Source organism: Amphiura filiformis, unplaced genomic scaffold (assembly GCF_039555335.1).
Source record: "Amphiura filiformis unplaced genomic scaffold, Afil_fr2py scaffold_56, whole genome shotgun sequence".
Taxonomy (NCBI): domain Eukaryota; kingdom Metazoa; phylum Echinodermata; class Ophiuroidea; order Amphilepidida; family Amphiuridae; genus Amphiura; species Amphiura filiformis.
The window spans coordinates 426686-444115 of NW_027305520.1; the positions used below are offsets into that span (position 1 = coordinate 426686).

At 35.1% G+C, this 17430-nt stretch overlaps 1 protein-coding gene across 1 annotated transcript; it reads left to right on the top strand.

Moving 5' to 3' along the window:
- Positions 1–534: 534 nt before the first annotated feature.
- Positions 535–10450, top strand: LOC140144466 (uncharacterized). Its single transcript, XM_072166276.1, has 2 exons — positions 535–1656; positions 10349–10450. Exons 1-2 carry the CDS (start codon positions 535–537, stop codon positions 10448–10450), a joined length of 1224 nt encoding a protein of 407 aa, XP_072022377.1.
- Positions 10451–17430: the final 6980 nt, after the last annotated feature.

The following is a 17430-nucleotide window of genomic DNA, read 5'->3' on the forward strand; positions in this document are numbered from 1 at the left end:
ACATAAATACACATAAATGTAACATAAATATGCCCAACGTACAGAAGTACACCCAACTGTCTCATAAATACACCCAAGTGTAACAGAAAAAAAAAGTTTGATATTCTAACATCCTGACACATTTATCAAACTGCATCGAACTTAGCGGAAATGAATCAAGGAAGCCAATAATATCACTTATATTTCCATAAAAGGTCTTGAGGTTCTTCACTTAAGGCCAATAATGTATCAAAAACAAAGTTTTGGCACCCCCCCCCCCGAGTAAAATGTATATGGGGCGGAATTGCCACATCTTATAATCAGCTTAGTTTTAGTACTTAAAATTTGAGTACAAACCCTACTATGTTGCGTTTTTTTGTCAGGCGAAAACTGTATCATAAAAGTAACATGTTGGAATTGTCCCCCTCTGCGTACGGTCTAGTGTGTATTTTACTTGTTGTTCCACGTCATGATGGTATACTTTGCTCTTTTTACTTTCTAACATAGCTTATTGCTTTTGTGCCACTCAGTGATTCTATTGATCTGAATGTTGTGATGGCCAGTGTACCTTTACGTCCTATCGTCAGCAGCATAGGATCGGTCACTTATAACATTGCCAAGTACCTCGCTAAGATCGTAGGCCCTTTGGTCGGCAAATCGAAACATCATATTTGGAATTCAAAGGACTTCGCGGAGAAAATTCAGGGTATTGTGTTGGACGCGGACGAGACGATTACATCCTTCGACGTCACTGCCTTGTTCACGAGCATCCCTCCAGCAGACGCGGTACTCGCGGTTCGGGACGTTTTGAAGGAGGATAAGACTTTGTCCGAACGCACAGACTTGTCGCCAGATCAGATTTGTGAATTGTTGAGCCTATGTTTGGATAACACTTACTTCAGCTATGGCAATAACTTTTACCAACAATGTCATGGTTGTTCGATGGGCTCCCCTGTCTCGCCGATTATTTCCAACCTGTACATGGAGCGATTTGAACAGTTTAATTTGTCGTCTTACCCCGGATCTACACCTTCCAAATGGTATCGTTATGTTGACGATACTTGGGTTATAGTCAAGTTTTCGGAGCTCGACAAGTTCTTTGCGCATATTAACCAAGTGGATAATAACATCAAATTCACCCAAGAAGGTCTGACGGACAATAAACTTCCATTTTTGGATTGCTTGGTTACTGTCAACCAAGATCGCACTCTCTCAGTATCAGTATTTCGCAAACCAACACATACTGATCAATATTTGCAGTTCAGCTCTAATCATCCATTGGTCCAGAAACTCGGTGTAGTGAACACTCTTTATCACAGGGCTGATACCATCATCACAAAGGACTCTGATAAGATCAATGAGCACCAACACTTGCGCCACGCCTTGAAAACGTGTGGTTACAAAGACTGGGCAATTGACAAGGCCCTAAATCATGGTGAGAAAGACGCTAAACCAGCCAGCGAACCCACCGCGTCTTCTGGTACCAAGACTTTTGTCACCATCCCCTACCATGGGGATGTTTCAGAGAAATTAAAGAGGATCTACCGCGATCACGGCATCACTACACACTTCAAGCCAACCAATACCCTGCGGCAGTCGCTAGTACACCCAAAGGACAAACAGCCCAAGGGCCGTTTAAGTGGTGTTGTGTATGGTATCCAGTGCGCTGAAGATCAGGTGTGCCAAGAACATTACATTGGTGAAACCGGCCAACCACTGCAGAGTCGCATGTCCCAACATAGACGCGCCAGTTCAAGTGGCAACGATTCAGCTGTCTACAAACACCTTAAGGGCAGTGGTCACAGTTTTGACATTGACGACGTTGTCATTTTGGACCGTGAACCCCGTTGGTTTGAACGGGGAGTCAAAGAAGCAGTGTGGGTACGAGCCGAACAACCGTCACTCAACAGGAGCGGGGCGTTAGAGTGAATCTGTCACATGGTTGGGATCGGGTCATCAAGCAACTTCCTCATCGATTGACCTCGGATGACCCTAAATCATCCACCCAGCTGAAGGCCAAAGGTTTTGGCCGAAACGTCGGTGATTCCATCTGACCAAAAGTGAGTTTTTCTGGTTGACCAGATTTAATTATCTACTAATTGATCAAATCCCAGATGACTGAAAGTATACACAGTGTTGTTGTGATAAATAAGTTAGTTTTAGTACTTAAAATTTGAGTACAAACACTACTATGTTGCGTTTTTGACAGGCGAAAACTGTATCATAAAAGTAACATGTTGGAATTGTCCCCCTCTGCGTACGGTCTAGTGTGTATTTTATTTGTTTCTCCACGTCATGATGGTATACTTTGCCGGGATACTTTGCTCTTTTTACTTTCTAACAGAGCTTATTGCTTTTGTGCCACTCAGTGATTCTATTGATCTGAATGTTGTGATAAATACCAGGGGGGCACTCCAACTTTGGAGGTGACGCGTATGTAGGGCTGTTAAGACCCCCTTTTTCACCATCGCTGTCACCCAAAGACCCCATATTTTTTTACGAACACATGCTCTGTCACCCGAAGACCCCATATTTTTCCATTTGATCTGTCACCCAAAGACCCTTACAAGTTCAATTTGAACAACAACTTTCATTATCACTGATTTTGTTACTTATTTTGAAAAAACAATGAAATTTGAAGCCATTTAGAACTAGAAATTCAATTTTCGAGGTTTTTGCGGCGCTGTTTCGGCTCTCACCCAAAGATTCCATTTAAAAAAAGGTCATGTTCTCACCCAATGCGACCCCATATTTTTTACATTTTGCTGTCACCGAATGCCAAAAATCATGCTCTCACCCAATGACCCCATATTTTTTTACGTTTTGCTCTCACCGAATGCCCCTTAGTGCGAAAGTGCCAGCCCTACACCTATATCCATTTCATATCCCCCGGGGATAAATAGTTGACTTACTTTGTATAATGCATTTATTGCGGTATTGTGTTCAGCTAATGATCTGTGTGATACATGTGCTACATGTTTTGTTCTTTTGATGTCAGTTCCTCTTAAGTGAGTTACTTTGTATATAAATACTACACTTATTGCGGCATTGTGTTCAGCTAATGATCTGTGTAATAAACGTGTTAAAAATTTGGTTCTATTGATGTCAGTGACTTACGTTGTCACATAATAAATTTACTGCTCTATTGTGTTCAGCTGATGATCTGGTTGTAAATTTGTTACATTAATATGGTTCTATTGATGCCGATCCGAAATAATACACTTATTGCGCTGTTGTGTTCTCTTAATGATCTGTGTGATAAATGTGTTATCAATATTTCAGATCTGTCATTTTATTTCAAGCAATTAAAGCATGAAAATAGAATTTTTAATCATCGGTATTTTTTTTTTTTTTTTTCATAATACACTTTGGTACAAGTAAAAATAATACAGTACGGATGAGACAGTTTTAGAATTAATTAATATCAATATACGAAATGCAATACATAATAAATAATATAATAATGAGATAATAATACTATCAGTGCAAAATAATACTATATCCCAGCAAAGAAAAAAACGATTTCGACATTATTCGCAGAAGGTTAGAAAATGTTGCCAGAAAACGTTTAAATGTCGGGTTATAATAAAATTCAAAAATTTTAACTTTTTTAACAGTGGTAAAAGTTGCATCTGAGCCCATAGGAGTCAACTTTCAAACAATACACTGAGTAGGGATATCCATGTGTTTGTTTAAGAAAACTTAATCTTTGGTATTCTTCATTTTCAAAAGTAAAGCAGGCGTTTAAATCGTTTCTTTTTAATGATAAATGCCTGATAAAGGCGGGATATGTACTGCAGTGAAAAAAAGACTAAACATCTACAACAGTAGTTCATCACATGTGAAAGGTCACATTTTAATAATGCCGCGACGTACCACGTCTGTTCGTTAGGAGATGTCAATAGTAAATCTGGCTGAAACCAGCAACAGATCCGGACTTTCATAAACAGCAAGCGCTGACGTTGTAATGCCCTCGTTAACAGTTTAGGGACACATTTCCTACTGAACATCTTAGACGCTCCATTACAAACACATGAACAGGCCTGACATGCTGTGTTGTTTGAAATTTGACTTTTATGGACTCAGGTGCAATTTTTAAAACTGCTTCTTTTTTGCATAATGAACCACTGTGACCGAACGCAATGAGGTGTGATAAAGGGTTCACAAAAAATAACTCCCCCCTTAAAATTACAAAACATTTTTTTGCTTAACTTGACATACATTTCGTTGATTTGAAAAATTTAAAAACCTGTGAATAAAGGAATTATTTTCCTACCCTCCCAAAGTTCTTTTTAATAAAAATCTGTTTGTTTTGGCCAAAAATAATCACATTTTCCAAAAATGATGCTTTCAGAAAAAGTTGCACTTTTCCACATCCTATACATGTAATGTACAAAAGCATTCTCGATATCAATGTTTTGATTGATTTAATGGTGTTTTTGTTTTCTTTCATTTGTATGTATACGATAACCCAGTCACCCATACAATCATCTTGCAATTTAAAACAATGATTTATTGACATGTACGGGGTATTTCTAGAAGCTTTTGAGCAGGTGTGTCAAAAATGGTAAAAACATTTCTTTGCATAACTTGACATTCATTGTGTTGATTTGAAAAATCTATAAATCTGTGAATAAAGGAATCTTTTGGCTACCCTACCAAAGTTATCCCTTCTCAAATTCCTTTTGTTTTGGTAAAAAATAATCACATTTTTCAAAAATGATGCTTTAAAAAAATTGCACTTTTCAACATCCCATACATGTAATGTACAAAACTTTCTCGATTTCAATGTTTAATTGTTTTGTTTTCCTTTACCTTTCTGTCTCTGATCCCTTAATCACCCATGTAACCATCGTTTAGTGCAAAATAATGATTCGTTGAATCTAATTTTGACATAAATGATTCTGTTGAAAAGTGCAACTTTTTCTAAAAGCATCATTTTTGGAAACTGTGATTATTTTTGGCCAAAACAAAAATATTTTTCAAAGAAAAAACATTGGGAGGGTAGAAAAACGATACCTTTATTCACAGGTTTTTAAATTTTTCAAATCAACGAAATACATGCCAAGTTATGCAAAGAAGTGTTTTGTAATTTTAGGGGGGAGTTATTTTTTGTGAACCCTTTATTACAAATTGGTCCTTATTTGTAAAACAAATAAGGTTACTCATAACTATTTACAATTTTACATTTCGTTTGATAGTTTTCGATTTCTTTCAAAAGCACTAGGGGGAACTTATATGTTGTGGACGCTATATTTATCACTTTCAAGAATTGCACTTTTATAAATTATTTTTGGGTTCTTTTTCATGTGTGGTGTATTTTGTTGCAAGGTACATATGTATGTTGTATGAGTTATGCAACTCTTGATTTGTAATTTTTTTATAAATAAGAATGGCGCAATTTAACCATGCGTTATTTCCACCATGGTTGAATGTCCAACACCCGCCACCTTTGAAGTTTAATAACTAATTGTATGACTTTAATCAAATTGAACTCAATATATTTAATTAAGAGCAACAATGAATATCGCTGGGTCTCACCAACATGCACCACCCTCGATCAGCCAATCTCTGGATATGGTGGGTTTTTTTCTTTTCCTTCTCCCTGGCCCCAAGGGAAGGAGTCACATTTAACCAAGGTCATTTGAATATTGTAGTGTACCGTGAAAAATATGCAGGGGTGGTACCCATCTTGGTAAGAAGATGGTTAAATTTCGGGAGATATAAGAGCCCTCAATGTGTTTGGAAGTATTTTGTTTGAAAAATAACTAAAAAACGTTTCAAAAATGTTTTCAAAATCTAACAATATCTCACAAGGTTTGACTGCCATTTTAGAAATGCTTTTAAAATCTTATTAAAATATTATCTAACCCCACATTAAAACGTTTTTACCAACCCGTTCTAATGTTTTGTTGCTTATAAAACCTGTATCAACTGACAATTGAGAAAAATGTTGCATGGGTAGCTGATAGCCCGGGGGAGGGGGTCACTCGCACACAAAATGCCTCCCAACCGCGTCCGAACACTTCTGAAATGCACCCTTAATGGCGAATTTTCACTCAACCAAATTGCACCCCTTAATGGCGAAACACATATGCAAAATCCTACCCTAAATGGCGTAGCACATGCAAAATCCATAACCTAAATGGCGTCAACTTGGAAATATCTATATTGATACCCTAAGTGGCGTAAACAGGGAAATGAGCTAATTTGATACCCAAGGTGTCTTTTTGATGTTGCAGACATATAGATACTGAAGAAAACGTGCGCAAAAGTAACAAGAATCAATTAAAAAGTGGTGATTTTTATGAAATTAGTGCAAACTCACTCAAACAATAATATTACTAACCCTAACGTCTAAGGATTTGGCTGAAAAATGACCCCTAAATGGCGATGCCTTCTGAAAAATTACCCCTTTTTCAAAAAGACGTCGACGCCGCTGTGTGGTGAAAAACATACCCTTTTAGACGTTTTTCTTGGACACGGGTGCGTAGCAAGTCAAGTAGTGAGTGACCCCCGGGGCTGATAGTAATCGCTCATTGCTGCATTGCAGACCTAAAAGCGCCCTCCGTTAATTGGATTTGGGGTTATATATTGCCAATGTTGGCCAATTTCATTTGTGGCGATGCCCTACTGCAACACTAGGCCGTGTGTACCAATTTGTTACAATGCAAAAATATAGCGCCACCTATCAATTAAGTGATTGCAGATCGGTTTTGCCATTTTGTGGTGATGCACTAGGCTACTAGCCGGTATCTAGAGATTATTTTCAATGCAGACAGGTAACGGCACTACTTCATTTGCGATAAACTGCATTGGTACTGCTGCAAATAAGTGACTGATGCTCGTATATACCAGCAACAGTGACGTCAGGGAGAATCAGATTTAGATAATCTGTCCTGGCGGACATTACATTGGCCTGATCTTAACGGAAATTTTCAATTTAAGCCTAAAATCAAGGTGAAATATTGCGTTTACTGGACAAATTTAATTGTTTATACTATAACTTTGGCAACCGGAATTCTAGTCATTTGCAGAAAGCAAACTTGGAAATCCAGACATAATTCTTTTATTGAAAAGTTACTCATCTATAGGGGTGTGTACCTATTTTCTGGAATAGCCCATTATTTTTATCGAGCAAAATGTTTTCAGAGAGTGAGATATCATGTTTATATTAGTCATACACATTTACTTTCACCATAATATAGACGCTGCCTCTGTTGATTACAAAAACCCTACAATCGCTTTCGTCACCTACATGTGTATCAAATAGCCAAGATAATTCTTAGTTTTGCCAGGAACAGAACGAAAGAGACACAAGACACATTTTATTATTTCCACTGTAAAGTTTATTTTATGTTTACAACATTATAACTTCATTGCGTGCAACAAAATATTGTTATGTTTGTACGATATTTTTGTTTTGTTTTTGATTTACATTTTCATGAATGAATTAATAAACAACTCAGAACGCGGATAATACTCCACCTTTTTTAATAGTCGTTACTATAACAATTAATTGTACCCTCATTACTTGTAAGATTATTTTTGTTTGCCCACATGTAGATATAAAATATTTAAAGCAAGTCACGTAAATGCCAAGTAAAGCTTAAAACCTCTTTGGTTTATTGTAAATTGATTCTTAAACATAGGGTTATATTGGATTCAAATTCTAAATTTAATTTGGAAACTGATTTTCGAACATGTGGTTCTTTAATACAACAGACGTACATAAATACGAAATGTGCACATTCTATATATTGTGCCAAATCTAGAATTTCATAATTACAAAAGGTACAATGCGGTTGAAACGGTCAGGTCAGTAAATAAATTTTGGTTTTGACAAGATGCAATGTTTATTATGAGGAGTATAACGTGGTCTCGAAATAAATATTTCATCTTATCAAATGGGGTGTCTGTAAATTGAGTTTCAATCAAATTTAAAAGAGTAAAACATGAATATGTATTTTATACTCTCTCATTGGACATAACAGTTTTACTACAAACGCTTGATTTATTTACACAGGGCTTCCATTTATTAAGATTAATTTAATGTGAAAGACCCTACCAAAATACAACATTTTCCTCTAGGCTCAAATATGCATTCTCTATGATTGGCTAATATTCCCAGAGAAAATTATTAGGATGTCTTATCAAGAAACATTGGACGCCTTCCATTCAGCTTACATATACCCCAATCATTCCAATGGTACGACCAAACGTTGAATTCACGTTATGGATTCGGTATTTAAACATCCATGTAACATGTACATCTAATTTATTGTTTGTATCCACAATTGAAGTAAGAGACTAAAGAGTGATCGTAAGACACGAGGCCTTAATAATAACATTATTGGAGGATAGTGAAAGTTTGAGCATTGAACGCTTGTTATACCGTAAAACCTCGTCTACAAGCATATATAGTGTTTTGATGAAAGCTAAATCAATATGAAACAAGCTTAAACATGACCAAACAATAGATTGTTCTTACAAAAAAACTTGTGTGTGTATGCTTGGATCTGTAATTCATTTGCTCAAACTCCATGATGGCGCATGGAGTAATTTAGGTTTCATTAGAAGCGCTCTATATGCTTGTAGACGAGATTTTACGGTATTTGATATATCCGAAGTAATTTACCACACTTATCATGAATCACACACCAGGCTAACATAACACTGTATCATTATCTCAATATACGGGAGAGTCTACTTGGTTTACAGTGTTTGTCATTGACGTCATTAAAACCCTTTCTAACGATTTTACAGGAAACAATTCTAATTAAAGCTACCTGACTACTCATACCACTGATAATTTATAACAATTCAAAATGTTTCACAATTTACACATTCATCCTCTTTTACAAGAACACTTACTTTTTTGTATCAATTCTACATGTATTTGCATTAATTTCTATGTTTCCCCTCCCTTTATTAAATTATTAGGGTGTCTTCCTTCTGGCTACATTAAGCGTAAAGTGCCAGTACATAGAAATGTTTACCCAGATTAAATAACAATAATAATAAAATAAAATAAATATACATTTTGGTTTTATATTATTAAGAGAAATTGTATTGTCAATAATAAAAACATGTTAAAAGTTAAAAAAATAAATTCTGATATTTTGCTTTGCCCCACTCATATTTATATATGCGTATAATTATATAATTCTGCATTTTTAGATCCATGCAATTAACATTACGTTATAGTGTTCTTTCTAAATAAAACTATATTTGATCAATTTATTTTATATACAAGTTCTTGTTTTTATACATATAGAATAATTTTTACAATATTTAAGAATATACAACACAACATGTGTCATCAGCTATTATCCATACAGTTGTATGATATACACTACTTTATTATACAAGGTGTCACATAAAACGGTTACATGTAGTAATGAACCGCATTTTGTGGTGGTACAACAAAACAATGTTATTTTTTCAGATATTATTTATTGATTCTTCTTGTAACTGCTAATTTCAATTCCGTATCTTAAAAGCAACTTAATTTATGAGCGCAAGATGACAGGGGTGTCAAGAGTGGCTAACCATCAAAATATCGCACAACGAAAGTTGAACACATGCACATCTTTGTTTTCAGAATTTTTATTTACTACTTGTTATGTTTCTCTTATTTTTCATTGTTGAACTTTTTGTACAAAAGAAACATATTGAAAAGTTAGATATTGTACACTGAAAATAAATCAGTTTTAGAACTTCTTGACTCTTGGTGGTAACAAATAAAGGAAGATGGTTATTATTAGAGAAGAACACATTTTTGAAGAAAGCAGTTCTGCACGCTGTATCTCCTGTCATCAACATAGTGAAATGAATAACAATCTTTTACATTTAGGCCTCGTTTGGATTTTCTTGACTTGAAATTGCTGCTGTTTGTTTTTACATTTCTGACTGAACTCTTGAAATAAAACTGAACACATTTTAATCTTTGTTTATCAAAATAAAATACTGCATCTGCCATGTTATGGCTGTACCTACTCAAGTGCCCCGCCAAATGCACGGTGGCTGTGACGGTGTTATAATGAACCTCGTGTTGCATTACGGTATGTCACGTAAAGAGCTTGCCCAGGATTGCGTGGAATGCCAACCAAATACGTAGGTTGTGAACTTGACATTCACACGGGTACTAGTAAATTGTACATAGATTATGTCATGAAAAGGATATTTATATTTGTTAACATTAACTTAAATTATTTTCAAAAATCTACATGCAACCTTGTGTTGGGACACCCGGTATATAATAATCGCACTTCGGTTCCCACATCTTTATGTCACAACAACATAATCTATTTAATGGTCATTCTGTAATACAATAACAATCTCTATGTGTTTATTTGTCCTTTTTCAGGTTGTTTGTGTGTGTGTGTGTGTGTGTGTGTGTGTGCATATTACACCAACATGGGCAATATGTTTGTATTATACCCCTGTATTTGTTGTTTATCTGACATAAATGCTCGTAGGAGAGATATATTCATAATCAACAAAATACTATTGATGGTAGCGTTGAACGAACACATAGTGTTCCGAATACATAATAAACAAGGTACCAAATACTTGTACAAATACTTTCTCATCTTTATTTCGAGATATTGCTGCACAGCTGTTTGATGTATATAGAATTGGCTTCATTATTAACTAAATCGTATTTCTTTATTTGCAAGGGTTAGGTGATTAATACCGCCATTAAAACAGCAGGAATAGGTGAAACAAGCAACAAGGAAATTCTATAAACAGTTTTTATCAAAAAATAAAAGGAATTATTTGTATTAAAAGCTTGAAAGGGTAATTTTCAGTAACTAAATAGCGCCACCAATTTTGTCATTAATAGATACATTTTATATCTGAAAAAGCTTTAAAAAATACTATAAAAGTGAATAATTTTGTAAAAGAGGAGAAATTAAAGTTAAGAACGACTCAAAAGCATCTGTATACATTAGCACAATGTCACTTTTAGCTGTTTAAGCCTAAAATTTGGTTATACATGATGTTTTGTTTGCAAAACTAATAAATGATCCCATGAAACAACCGTGGCTGCCTGAAACTGATTAAGTAAATCAAGATATGTAAGAAAAACAATGTCATCTTTGGAAATCAAATTTGCACTTTTGGGTCTTTCATTGGTTACATTATGCTATTAATTTGATTGCATAGAACGCTTAACAAAATGACCGATTTTTACAAAAACGATTAAGTGTTGTGCAGAAATAATACGATTTTCTGGACCGGAATTTTGAAGGTTTCATTTCTATATTTTGCACTCTGCGATGACACTGTTTTAATCATATTTATGTTTATATATATGTTTTCCTAAACCAGTTTCAGTCATACCTTAACTTAACAATAAGAGAATAACTCGCAAACCTTTTAAATTTCCTGATATCAAGTCATATTTTGCCAATATAATCTTGTAAAAGCAATTACAATATTTCAAAGAAACTTTTTAAAGGTTTTATACAATTAAACATTCGTTATAGTTTTTATATACAGTCATTTGAGTCCATATACCTTTTCAATTTCTTGATATCTAGTCATATTTTGCCAAAAGGTAAAGGTTTTGGTACCTTATTTATATTGCGCAAAATAGTGCAACCTTTAAATATGCAAGGCCAAAGTCAGAATTAATAGGTAAATTTTCATTAGCATTATGGAATGTGACCCCGAGCACAGCGGGTGTTCTTCCAATGTATTTGAATAGGAAGAATACCTCCTTTGATGCAAAATAAATTACTTGTCGCAAGTCAATAATATTATGGTAAGAGTTTCCGTAGATAAATATTGTTTCCGTAGATAGATATTTTTGAAATTACGTTTTGATGATATTGTGAAGAAATTAAGATAACATAATATTCAATAAATTTGCAATGCACAAATTTCTATCAAAATTGCGGTCAAAAATACTATTCCAATTCAAAATTACTAAGACTTGAATAGCGAGGTCACCGCCGGGGGTCAGAGATCAGGCTCGAGGTTACACTCACATTGATACGCATTGGTCACGTGTCCAGAAATTTTTCCCGTGAAAATGTACCTATTAATGTGGTATTTATATCCATATACAGATAATTGTGCGTATGTATATACAATTTTGAATATTTATGCTATTTTGAGTAAATACTACGTAGCTGCGCTAAACTTCATATTAGCGACACTTATTTTGTGTACACTTGTTATGCTACTGGTTATCTTATTGGTTTATTGCAGACCAGTCAAAAACAATGTCCGCATTCGGTTACCTGCTGCATGAAAGCCTAGAGTCTTCGGGTCTAAGTTCACTATAGTATATCCACACACTTTATGAACTATGTACACAATTTGCTGGTCAACTACAGAAACAATGACTTTGATTGTTTAAGTTTATAATCTATAAACTGAATATTCATATCATTTGTAACATGATCAAGATGTCGCTTGATCAATTAGATGTCGCTTTTGCGATTTTATTGAGTATTTGTTTGGATTTAGATTTAGCATTAGAAGACAAATGGTGATAATGTCAAATATATCAATTATTTTCACACCAGTTACTAGCGCTTCCCCCCTGCTATGTTTGATGCAAACAACATGCAAATTGAACTCTGTGTTACTAAATTTAGTTACATGTATATGCAACTTATCAATAATAAAAGCGATATTAGACTCATTTCAATTGAATATATGAATACAAAACCCACCCAAGTTCATACTTTGGCCAAATTGAGTTCAACATGGGAAATTGTTGCTTATACATAGGCGTATCATATGTTTAAAAGTTGAACCCAAATGCACCCTCTACGTGCGTATGAAATCCAACATGGCCTATACCCAGCATGTATGATACACATTTGTTTTTTAGTTATCTCAAAATCACTTTCGATGGACTTTTTGTATGGGTTTTGTATTCATGTATTCAATTGTTCGTGTCACATTTATGTACATGTGACATTACTCATCTGTCGTATCTATAGGGTCATCCGCTGGTCGGACATTTATCCTTCGAAGCTACAAAATAGAAGAGAAATATAATAAAGTTTTATTAATTGAAATATTTTTTCTCTAAATCTAATATATTTAACAATAGTCGAGAAGTATTTTTAGTTTGTAATCTCTGGCTATAATTCACAATTTAAAACAAAGCCGTAAAGAAACAAATTTGTTTTATATTAATTCCCTGGTTTATTACAAGACCATGATAATGCTATCACTCCTTATTTCTTGTGTAAACAAATAGGGATACCACCATTTTTGTGGCCCATGCCGATTTGTTGTTATTTTGAGCGCATTTTGTTTAATAATTACGAACGATGCAATTAAATTTGTATAAAGTTTAGTTTTTTAGTTAGCATTTTAGTTAGTGGACTCAGCTTTCGATCTTTGTAGAATCGTCATTAGACTTTGACTTTAACCCTAACCCTCCTGAATACTACAAAATACTACTTGATAATATGCGCTGTTCGTGCATGCATCCCACGTGGTGTGATGACGCAATCGCCCTAAGTGATATATGTGACGAGTCACAACAAAAGGTACTTCTTGTCGGTTGCTACATGCGTCTCTTTTTGAACATTCATGCATTGCAAGGGTAAAAATCAATCAATATCAGACCATCATAATTGGTGGTCAGTTCAAATCATCCTCACGGTAACGAGGGTTCAGGAATGTCCTCTCTCTGTTAACAGTTGGCTAATATGTGTACCTATACAAATTGCAATGCTTTGTTGTCCACCATTTGAGAAGGGTTTATCTAAAGCAACCAAAGATTAGAGCTATATAACCATTCTATAGATAATATCCTATTATCCTCTTCAACAATAGGATTATAGAAAGAATAAAGTTAAAAAGGTGTTTGACTTGCCCTACCAAAATATGATCTATGTAGGTACCGACAAGAGGTATCTTTTGTTGTGACTGGTCACATATAGGCACGGTTTCGCTGGCCAGCGAAGCCCAAGACCCGTGGCAAAGTGTCGCCGACCGAGTGCTTGGCATGCGAGGGGTCTCGGGTTCGAATCCCACCCAGAGCAAACAACTTCTTTCCTTCTTTTCTCTCTTTATTCTTTCCTTCTTCCACCGCGATCTAAAGCCCTTTGGCGGTTAGGGTTAGGTTACCACTATCGAAACTCAGTATAGGCTTCCTTAACCCTAACCCTCCTGAATACTACAAAATACTACTTGATAATATGCGCTGTTCGTGCATGCATCCCACGTGGTGTGATGACGCAATCGCCCTAAGTGATATATAGGCACGGTTTTGCTGGCCAGCGAAGCCCAAGACCCGTGGCAAAGTGTCGCCGACCGAGTGCTTGGCATGCGAGGGGTCTCGGGTTCGAATCCCACCCAGAGCAAACAACTTCTTTCCTTCTTATCTCTCTTTATCCTTTCCTTCTTTCCTTTCCTGTCGCCAAAAAGCCCTTAGGCGGTTAGGGTTAGTAGATATACTGCTGGGATCGCAAGTTGTTGTTTTTTTAATCTTTATATACCTTTACCTATTTTTTTGTTCCTATTGTTTTTAATCTTGATATATATTCATTTATTATCTATGAATGGTACATTTTTGTAATACCTTAATAATTGGTATGATATATTGGCTTACATTTATATGTTCGACCCGTCCATTTCTTCTCCTCCATTCGCTTTTCAATGCATTACGAACCTGAAATTAATAACGAAAGTCAATAAATTAATATTATGTTATATAGCGCTGGAAAGTATACACCAACACTACTTGGAGGCGATTTAAAACAAAATGAAACACACTATGTCTTTATTATAAACATTAGGATTAACAAACAACTAAAATAATCGCATTTGTAAAATTTCTTGTAAACAAATCCAAGTAAATATTCAGATATTTCGTGCTACATCGTAGCACTTTACGAGAAAAGGAAACTGCTACGGTGTAGCACGAAACGTCATTGTAGGTATGTCTAGCAGCATTTTACCCAATATTCACTTGGATTGGTTTACAAGAAATTTTACAAATGATATCTATAATCACCATGATGAACTAAAATAATTGTCGTCGGGTATGAAAAACCTCGTATATACTTGTGGCCCTTGAATATGATTAAAACAAAACTACCCAGGGGTTACATAGGAGGTTTTGCTTTAAATATGTTCATTTTGTGTTTTGTACCTAACATTGAGGCTTGTACCAAAATAATCTGATTCAAATGTTTTGAATTAAATTGCACTAGTGGTTTTGATATTAGAAGCAACAACGTGTTACACAATGGCCTATATAGAACAGCATGCTGCTATCCCACCATGAGCGATGATCACTTTTTTCGTTCATAAAATCTAAACGGAATATATTGCCGGCTATGAGCTTTCTTCTGATGCCAAAATCTATATTTTTGATGGGATAAATTATGGGGACGAGGCTGTCGATCGGCCACACTTCTTTCTATTGCGTGTAATATATGTGCAAAACGTGTAAATATAACGACAAAACTGTTTTAAATGTTGTTTCATCTTTTTGTTTGTTTGTGGTTGAACGCATGTGGTTTGTATTCATATGCTATTCCGTGTCTGACACTAATTCTGTCCATTTTCTCAACGAAAATTTGAATAGTGAATCAAAATCCTTTTACGGGTTGATGGAGTTATAACTACGTACCTCTGAGTTAACATAGCAGGTGACGAAAACCAGATAGATCCCCTGAATTAAACAGAAAATAATATTGACAAATGTGTGAACATATTATGTGTACAAACATGCAAACAACCAAAGGAGAAAAATGTATATAAATCATATATAAGTAGAACAAAGCATTAAGCATAGGAAGGCACTCAATCTTTTCGTGTTTGGCTATTAACGGTCACAAAAAGACAAGCCTGTGTCCTGATGAGACCCGGGTCATTCTAATAAGCAGCAGCACACGTCATGCATGTAGGCCTATAGTATATAATATGGAAGTGAAAAATATTTACAGCCAGCTTTTTTTTTTTCAAGAGAGAGATAGAGTCATTTACATAACAGACAATGTTTACAATTACAACAGTGGTAGTGTCCTTGAGATAACAGGGGGTAGTCTTGATATTTTACATGATATTAACATGATATAATTACATTGTCAAAAGAAATTGGGGCTTCCTTTAGATTGCCAATTCCATATTATGAAATAAATATAGCAGTCTAACGATCGGTTTTGGTCTCCTCCATGTCAAGCAATTGAATACATGAATACAAAAGCCACCTAAGTCCATGCGAAGTTATTTTGAGAGAAAAACCTGTGTATCATTTTAATTCCTTCAGTTAGATTTACCTGGTCAATATGGTAAGTTTTACGTGCAAATGAGTGGATTAACCTGTATTAGGTATGACGATTAGCATTTCAGGGACTTCGTGGGGTTCATTTTAAATTTTGGACTTAGGTGGTTTTTTGAATCATATACAAAGACAACAATGTTAGAATGAGATTACCACTAGTAAGATAATACAAAATAAAGCACACAGGTATGTATAATGTTGATAAGCATTCTGCCATGTAATATAAACCACACACTTTCCTTTATTAAACCCATTTTTTGTTCAAAAGTCATTCTCTAGCAATGAATGTGTTACAAGTGGACTTTTATACATACTGGATTTCAATCAATGTGTTACAAGACTCAAATCATGGAATTGGGTGATTCTTTCATACATGCTATTTTTCACATGCCCAATAGACACAGAGGATTAATTTGAGTTGTTCTTTCATGCATATGACAGGCCTATGTATAGCAACAATTTCCCATGCTTAACTCAATTTGGCCAAAGTATGGACTTAGGTGGCTTTTGTATTCATATATTCAATTTTCCGGGGCAATTTTATACAACGCTCTTTCTTTTGAAGCATGTACGATGGCTTATGAGGTTTCCCCATAAACATGATAAAACGTATACACCCGGTGTCCACACTCACCTGCAATGCACTCAGTAAATCAAAAGCATATGCGACGTTTATGTTGGTGTTGCCAAGGAGTCCAATCAGCCAGGTTACTCCAACCATTGGAAGTAACAAGACTGTACTTCGCAGTCCAATTCTGTTGGTGAAATAGAACAAAAAGACATTGCTTAGGCCTTATGAATTTAACGGTTTCAGGTCTTACTGCTTGTATAACCACTTGTATATATGATCCAATCAGAATAAAAGAAACAATTTTGAATATTGTCTTATCACCATCTACTCAGTAACCTAACACACTTTACTGAAATTCTGATGTCACTAAGACACATGGTTGCGAAGTTATGACTATATTTGCCTGTATTTCAAATTGATAATTGCTACCTTTGGAAATATTGAATGATTTTGTCACCTATAATTGCTCTGGAACCAAATATTTCATATGTTATAGGTCGATAACCTACCTGATGGAATGAATTCCGTCCTGTTTATCAGCCTCAGCTACTCCCAAGGTTTTACACACGATGATCACCAGGATTACTAAGTTGATCTAAATGATAATAAT

Excerpts from the sequence above, each read along its gene's own strand:
- LOC140144466 (XM_072166276.1), top strand. The coding sequence starts at position 535 with ATGGCCAGTGTACCTTTACGTCCTATCGTCAGCAGCATAGGATCGGTC. Across the intron at positions 1,657-10,348 it reads TCCAGTGCGCTGAAGATCAG|GTTGTTTGTGTGTGTGTGTG; the intron begins GTGTGCCAAGAA and ends GTCCTTTTTCAG.